The sequence below is a fragment of the Tachysurus fulvidraco genome, chromosome 19 (assembly GCF_022655615.1).
Source record: "Tachysurus fulvidraco isolate hzauxx_2018 chromosome 19, HZAU_PFXX_2.0, whole genome shotgun sequence".
NCBI classification, from domain to species: Eukaryota; Metazoa; Chordata; class Actinopteri; order Siluriformes; family Bagridae; genus Tachysurus; species Tachysurus fulvidraco.
The window spans coordinates 1,923,731-1,931,530 of record NC_062536.1 but is presented as its reverse complement, the minus strand read 5'-3'; the positions used below and the strand labels follow the sequence as shown (position 1 = coordinate 1,931,530).

The following is a 7,800-nucleotide window of genomic DNA, read 5'->3' as shown; positions in this document are numbered from 1 at the left end:
TACAATACACTGGTCTGTGCTGTTTTGTGTATTGTTTTTTGTTAAATGTCCTGTATTTTTTGTCTGCACTGTCTTTAGTCCTGTCTTTCTTGTTAGTCTTGTCCTGCACTGTTTGCACCAGGTTGCACAGATGCACTTTACAGTATGTGGCTAGAACTAACTTACTAAGTCCTTAGTTCTGTCTTTGTTTTATGTAGCTCCATGATCCTGGAGGACCGCTGTCTATTGTCACTGTGTACTGTAACTGCTATATATGGCTGTAATAAAAGCTTCTTGACTTGACTTGAATTGACATTGTCTTATTTTTATATCAAGCTGTGTTTTACCCACCAGCACACAGTCGATGTTTCCCCCTATGGTTTTGCACATGACTGTAGCTGGATGCATGACTGAGAAGGAGCAGTGCTTGTGGAGGATAAACTGAAATTAGCTGTATCTCCTGATGTGCTAGCAACAGACACACAGGCAGCACTAGTATTGCTTTATAGGCTTAATAACAAGACATTGCACAATACATCAAGTTGTAACGACAGTAGAATAAATGCAATAACATTTTAATGTTGCTTAAATTATGAGTATTCGTTAGCTGCTGAACACAAAACTAATTGAAAATAATTATATTAATAATAATTCCACTACTGACTAAAACAGATGAGAGGGAAGCAGGTAAAAAACAGACTGATACACAACAGAAAGAAGGAGTTTGTGCTTATCTTCACTCATTCCCAGGTGAGTCTCCTCATAAAGGTGCAGTCTAAAATGTCTGAGATTAAACAGAACCCAGTTTGGGTCGATTCTGAACTCCAGCACTGGGTACAATGTGGACTGATCCAGTGGGAGTTGTTTTAACTCAGCAACGTTGTGTTATAATGTTAACCCTACATGTTATAGTCATTTATTTTTATTACAAACATGTTTCTCTTCAGAAATACATTCTGTAACTATATATTGTGTTAGATATACATTTATTTTTGAAGAATTATATTTATATAGATTATATGTTATTATGTGAAGAATAATAATATTTTTTTCTACAGAATATTCTACAGAATTATCTATACATAATATTAATTTTACACAACAAAAATAATGACTGTATTTATGTATTTTATTCTTTATAAATGTATGATGTATTTATACAAGATATTTTAAGTACCTTTATACAATATAATTTTAGTTATGTACCCAGTAATATAGCTATAAGTATACATGTGTAAAAAGTGTAAATTATATTACAATAATACACAAATAATAAATCACACAAACAGTAAAATGAACAGGGTTCAGCTCGAGATCCTGTGGGTTTTCACCTCCTGTTACAAATAATCCCTCAGGTTTTTATGGGATTGAGGTCCAGGGAATTTTACCCAGGGATCAGAGGTCATTATAAACTCAGTGTAGAATTGTGTTTAGTCTGATTCACTGTACACGATGAACACACACTTCTCACATCTCTGTGTGTGTTTAATGTGTTAGAACTAAATGAGTGATGTGTTAATAAACATGTTCTCTATTCTCCATCATGGTAATGCAGGAACACTGGAGTCTTCATCACACAGATATTCATTAGAACCTGAATATGAAAGAAAAAGATGTGAATTAATCAGCACAAAGTGGACTGTGGTACTTCATGACCAACAGCATGTAATCATCTCTGCTCCAACAGAAACATCATCATCTCCTGTTTATAATGAATCATTCAACATTTCTTCATTCTTACTAACATCTGTGTTCTAACATTTAACTAGAACAAATGAGAACTTCCACAAGTTCTAACAGGATAATGAGCAGATCTTTACCCATCACATCACTGCTCTTATCCAATCACAGGAGCTTTTTTATATAACAAACACTACTGTGTCATTTAGATCTTGTTCTACATTTATATTTAAGTGCAGACTTTAAGAACAAACTCAGGTGAATTTTACAGGAATGACAGAAGACACAATGTTCATTAACAATCACTCATCAACTCATTGGTGATTTTTTGTAGACTGTCTGAATCCCTGTTTTCTGCCTTCACATGAATTTTACATCAACACACTTTACTGAACACAAAACAGCATTAAAGAGAATCGTTAGAAAAATTCTGATTAAACAGAATATAGTGACATTTTCTAACCTGATAATGGATAACCTGATTTATTATCATTACACATTGATACACATCACATTTCTCTTCAATAACTTTCACAAAGTTATTGAAGAGAAATGTGATGTGTATCAATGTGTAATGATAATGAGGGTAAACTTTTATTAACAGGTCATTACTCACTCCAGTGTCTGTAGTTTGTAATGTTTATCATCCTTAAGATCAGACAGCGGCTTCTTTACTGAGTCTCCTAGTTTATTCCAGTTCAGATTCAGTTCTCTCAGGTGTGAGGGGTTTGATCTCAGAGCTGAAGTCAGAGCAGCACAGCCTTCATCTGAGACACCACACTCACACAACCTGTATAGAGACACAATGACACACTCTTCACTGGTTGTACACAGGGACGTTTCTAGTGTTTAATCACTTTGATCTATTTTTGTATTTCTTTTGCAAAAACACCAACAACAGGAAAAACAAAACAGGAAGTGGTCATTCATCTAAATCCACATTCACATACTACTCATTAACACAGTGATAAGTGTTAGTCTGGTAGTTACATCTCCTCAGTCCTCAGGTACAATGTGGGATTATTAATTATCATCTGACTGCAAGTCCACATTTCTACAGGGAAAAGTGAAAAAAGGAGCACTGGGGGGGGGGGGGGGGCACAATGATGGGCGTAGCTTATGGTGGGCGGGGTTTATCAAGGGCGTGGCTTATGACTGAAGGGTACAGGATATTTTCACTTCAGCTAACATTACAATCAGTCTTCATGTTTTAAACCATGATGTAAATATTAATGTGTGATGAAGACGAAGCCTATTTTCAGACATATCTACTGTAATCTACATCATCAGACACTGATTTATCAGGAACATTTTACTGGGGCTCGAGTGTCGACCCTGACTGTAGACAGTGTGTATTATTGTGGACTGAGTAACACACACTTTACAGTCTTTCTGCTAATTAACGTTATAGATAAACGCCCCCAGCTCTGACTGCGCGTGCACGCTGCGCGTACCTGTGCTTCTCCGTACAGCGTGTGGAGCGTAATACAATCTAGGAGCAGTGATACACCAAACCTCCCTTATTACAGTCACACACATTTCTTCTGATTTTATTTTGTAGTAACGAGTAACAAAGATGCTTAGTGGAATCATAGCGGAGTAAAAGTTTACATGTTATCTCGGAAATGTAGTGGAGTAAAAGTGAAAGTTGACATAAATTTAAATAGCGAAGTAAAGTACAGATACGTGACATTTCTACTTAAGTACAGTAACGAAGTATTTGTACTCCGTTACATTACAACACTGCATAGTTCATATATTGCAGTATTTAACACATCTGAACTTTATTAAAACACACACATTGTTCTGCCACTGATCCATATTCACATTTATTTTTACACTCCATTAAACTGATTCTTACATTTCTATTTGTTACATCTATTCTATTTTTATTCTATTTTCTTTTTTATCATTCTATTTTATTTTATGTTTAAATCACAGACAGATTAAAAACATTTCACTACATGTCGTACTGTGTATGGTTGTGTATGTGAGAAATAAAATATTAATGTAAATGTTTTCTGTAACTTTTCTCTGTTTCACATCTCAACAAAATCTCTGTTTTAATCCGAGTTCACATGAACAGATCTTTCTTGAGAAGATCAGACTGTCAGTAATCAGACCTAAAACAGGGTCAGACTCTAATTAGTGTTTGGAGAAGTTGTTAGTTCATTGGTGTATTTTTTAACCCCAGACAGTGAAAGTGTAAATGGTTTATTCAGTATTGACAAGAACAACTGTGACTGTGTTTTATTTATACACAATGTGTTTATCTATTATTACGACCTGGATGAAGATTAGACCATTATTTATTATTAATGTTTTAATATATGATCTTACCTCAGTGTCTCCAGTTCACAGTGAGGATTCTCCAGTACAGCAGAGAGATTCTTCTCTCCTGAGTCTCCTAGTTTATTAAAGGACAGATCCAGTTCTCTCAGGTGTGAGGGGTTTGATCTCAGAGCTGAAGTCAGAGCAGCACAGCCTTCATCTGAGACACCACAGCCACACAACCTGTATAGAGACACAATGACACACTCTTCACTGGTTGTACACAGGGACGTTTCTAGTGTTTAATCACTTTGATCTATTTATTTATTTTTTTTGCAAAAACACCAACAACAGGAAAAACAAAACAGGAAGTCGTCATTCATCTAAATCCACATTCACATACTACTCATTAACACAGTGATAAGTGTTAGTCTGGTAGTTACATCTCCTCAGTCCTCAGATACAATGTGGGATTATTAATTATCATCTGACTGCAAGTCCACATTTCTACTGAGAAAAGTGAAAAAAGTACACAGTGAGGGGGCGGGGCACAGTGATGGGCATAGCTTGTGGTGGGCGGGGTTTATCAAGGGAATTTTAATTTAGTTGTGCGTAATTTAAAACTATTGTACGTAATTATGTTTTTTGTGGAGTTGGATCCCAAAACCTACGGCCACGACAGTTTACAGATACGAGATTTTGTGTGTTTGTTCAAATACAACTCCAAAATGTACGACTATGACAGTTTACAGACACAACGCTTGTTTTCACAACACCTCTTTTTTACACACAAAAACGGTCTGTGAAACAACTGTCAAAAATACGTCATCACGTTCACAGGCATTACTATCCGATGGAAGATGAATCGATTCCACGAAGCGCGCATGTGCCCCGCCCTCTTCTAAACCACTCATAGAAACCACTGGTGCCGAAATGGCGGGTTAGTTATCACTAATAACAGAGAGAATTTTGTGCTAACACTTTAAAATAATGGTCTATTGGTAACGAGTGACTATGCAGGAAGTAATAGGTAGTACTGCATTAACACTGAGCTTAATACTACTAACTAATATGGAAGCAAGATGAACTAAGCAGTATAAGTAATAGCATAGGGAATCGAACCGCGACCCTGGAGCTGTGAGGCAAACGTGCTAACCACTAAGCCACCGATATGTTTTCAACCAATTAATCTTGAATGTCCTTTAATACCATCTATATCATAGTCTTTAACCAGCTGTGATTTCTTAATATAATGAGTTTTGTTTTTCCACAGAAATTGGAAAACGATCGAATTAGCTTTCTTAACATTAACTGTAGAAACATACAGGGAGTGGCATGGAGAGATTATTTTGGAAATAGCTCAAAGATTTCCTCATATCTATTAACTGGTTAGAAAAGTTAACGTCTTCTCTTCTAATAGCATTTTTAGATAAAACTATTCCTAAATATTTCACTTCGTCTTTAACCTAAACTGAAGAGATGATAGAGTCCGTTGATGAGTGAATGGGAAGTAGCTCACATTTTTTAATATTAAGGGTAAATCCTGAAGCTTTAGGGAAAATCGAGACTAAATTTAGGGCAACATCAACCATGAATTTACTCTTTAAAAGGATTGTTGTGTCGTCTGCAAATTGACTAATTTTAAATTCCTTGTCAAATATTGAGATCCCATGCAAATGGGGGTTATGATTAATGAGCAATATAAGTGATTGAGTGGCTAGAATAAACAGTTTGGGAGAAATCAGGCATCCCTGCCTAATACCGCGGAGCACTTCAAACCTAGGAGTTATACTAGGATTCAGGGATACAGAACTATATGTCAGTATACAACGTCTTAATTATTTTACAAAAATTACTCCCAAAACCTAAAAACTCTATGATTACAAATAAAAAAGTATGTTCAACAGTATCAAATGCCTTGTAAAAGTCAAGAAATACAATAAAAACCATTATTTTAAAGTGTTAGCACAAAATTCTCTCTGTTATTAGTGATAACTAACCCGCCATTTCGGCACCAGTGGATTCTATGAGTGGTTTAGAAGAGGGCGGGGCGCATGCGCGCTTCGTGGAATCGATTCATCTTCCATCGGATAGTAATGCCTGTGAACGTGATGACGTATTTTTGACAGTTGTTTCACAGACCGTTTTCGTGTGTAAAAAAGAGGTGTTGTGAAAACAAGCGTTGTGTCTGTAAACTGTCATAGTCGTACATTTTGGAGTTGTATTTGAACAAACACACAAAATCTCGTATCTGTAAACTGTCGTGGTCGTAGGTTCTGGGATCCAACTCCACAAAAAACATAATTACGTACAATAGTTTTAAATTACGCACAACTAAATTAAAATTTACACACAATGCTTTGAATTACGTACAATTATTATTGACAGTGTTTTTATTCCATAACAATCAGTCTTCATGTTTTAAATCATGATGTAAATATTAATGTGTGATGAAGACGAAGCCTATTTTCAGACATATCTACTGTAATCTACATCATCAGACACTGATTTATCAGGAACATTTTACTGGGGCTCGAGTGTCGACCCTGACTGTAGACAGTGTGTATTATTGTGGACTGAGTAACACACACTTTACAGACCAGGACAACACATAAGACTAGAACTTGGACTTTTTCTGGACTTTCATACACAACACTGAGACATCAGACAGATTTTATTTTACACAGAACATATTTCATATATTGCAGTATTTAACACATCTGAACTTTATTAAAACACACACATTGTTCTGCCACTGATCCATATTCACATTTATTTTTACACTCCATTAAACTGATTCTTACATTTCTATTTGTTACATCTATTCTATTTTTATTCTATTTTATTTTTTATTATTCTATTTTATTTTATGTTTAAATCACAGACAGATTAGAAACATGTCACTACATGTCGTACTGTGTATGGTTGTGTATGTGAGAAATAAAATATTAATGTAAATGTTTTCTGTAACTTTTCTCTGTTTCACATCTCAGCAAAATCTCTGTTTTAATCCGAGTTCACATGAACAGATCTTTCTTGAGAAGATCAGACTGTCAGTAATCAGACCTAAAACAGGGTCAGACTCTAATTAGTGTTTGGAGAAGTTGTTAGTTCATTGGTGTATTTTTTAACCCCAGACAGTGAAAGTGTAAATGGTTTATTCAGTATTGACAAGAACAACTGTGACTGTGTTTTATTTATACACAATGTGTTTATCTATTATTACGACCTGGATGAAGATTAGACCATGATTTATTATTAATGTTTTAATATATGATCTTACCCCAGTGTCTCCAGTTTACAGTGAGGATTCTCCAGTACAGCAGAGAGACTCTTCTCTCCTGAGTCTCCTAGTTTATTAGAGGACAGATCCAGTTCTCTCAGGTGTGAGGGGTTTGATCTCAGAGCTGAAGTCAGAGCAGCACAGCCTTTAGCTGAGACACCACAATCCCACAACCTGTATAGAGACACAATGACACACTCTTCACTGGTTGTACACAGGGACGTTTCTAGTGTTTAATCACTTTGATCTATTATTTATTTATTTGTTTGTTTGTTTGTTTGTTTGTTTATTTTTGCAAAAACACCAACAAATCCAGATCATTTTATTATTTCAGTTTTACATTTTATTTCACTGTAAAGATCTTTACTACAATTACACATGTAAACTTTTTTAGCTAAACAACCTTAAATCCACAACTAGTATATTTGTAAGAAAACTAACTAACTAGTCGTCTAAATGAATAAATCACTTCAAAAAGCTTTCACTGATGACTAAATCACATCCAGTTTTAGAAGAGTTTAGAAATGAGAAGAGAAAAGAAAAGCTTCTTTTAGCAGTTAACAATTTAACATTATTGATCAAATCTG

At 35.2% G+C, this 7,800-nt stretch overlaps 1 protein-coding gene across 1 annotated transcript in view; it reads right to left on the bottom strand.

Annotated features, from left to right (window-relative positions):
• Positions 1–538: 538 nt before the first annotated feature.
• LOC125138484 (NACHT, LRR and PYD domains-containing protein 12-like) overlaps positions 539–7,800 on the bottom strand; it is a 53,719-nt gene continuing 46,457 nt past the window's right edge. Inside the window, exons 13-16 of the mRNA XM_047803859.1 lie at positions 7,214–7,387; positions 4,000–4,173; positions 2,276–2,449; positions 539–1,573 (exon numbers count right to left, since the gene is read on the bottom strand). Coding sequence (XP_047659815.1) covers positions 1,567–1,573; positions 2,276–2,449; positions 4,000–4,173; positions 7,214–7,387 — 529 coding nt within the window. The 3' untranslated portion in view covers positions 539–1,566. The remainder of the gene's footprint in view (positions 1,574–2,275; positions 2,450–3,999; positions 4,174–7,213; positions 7,388–7,800) is intronic.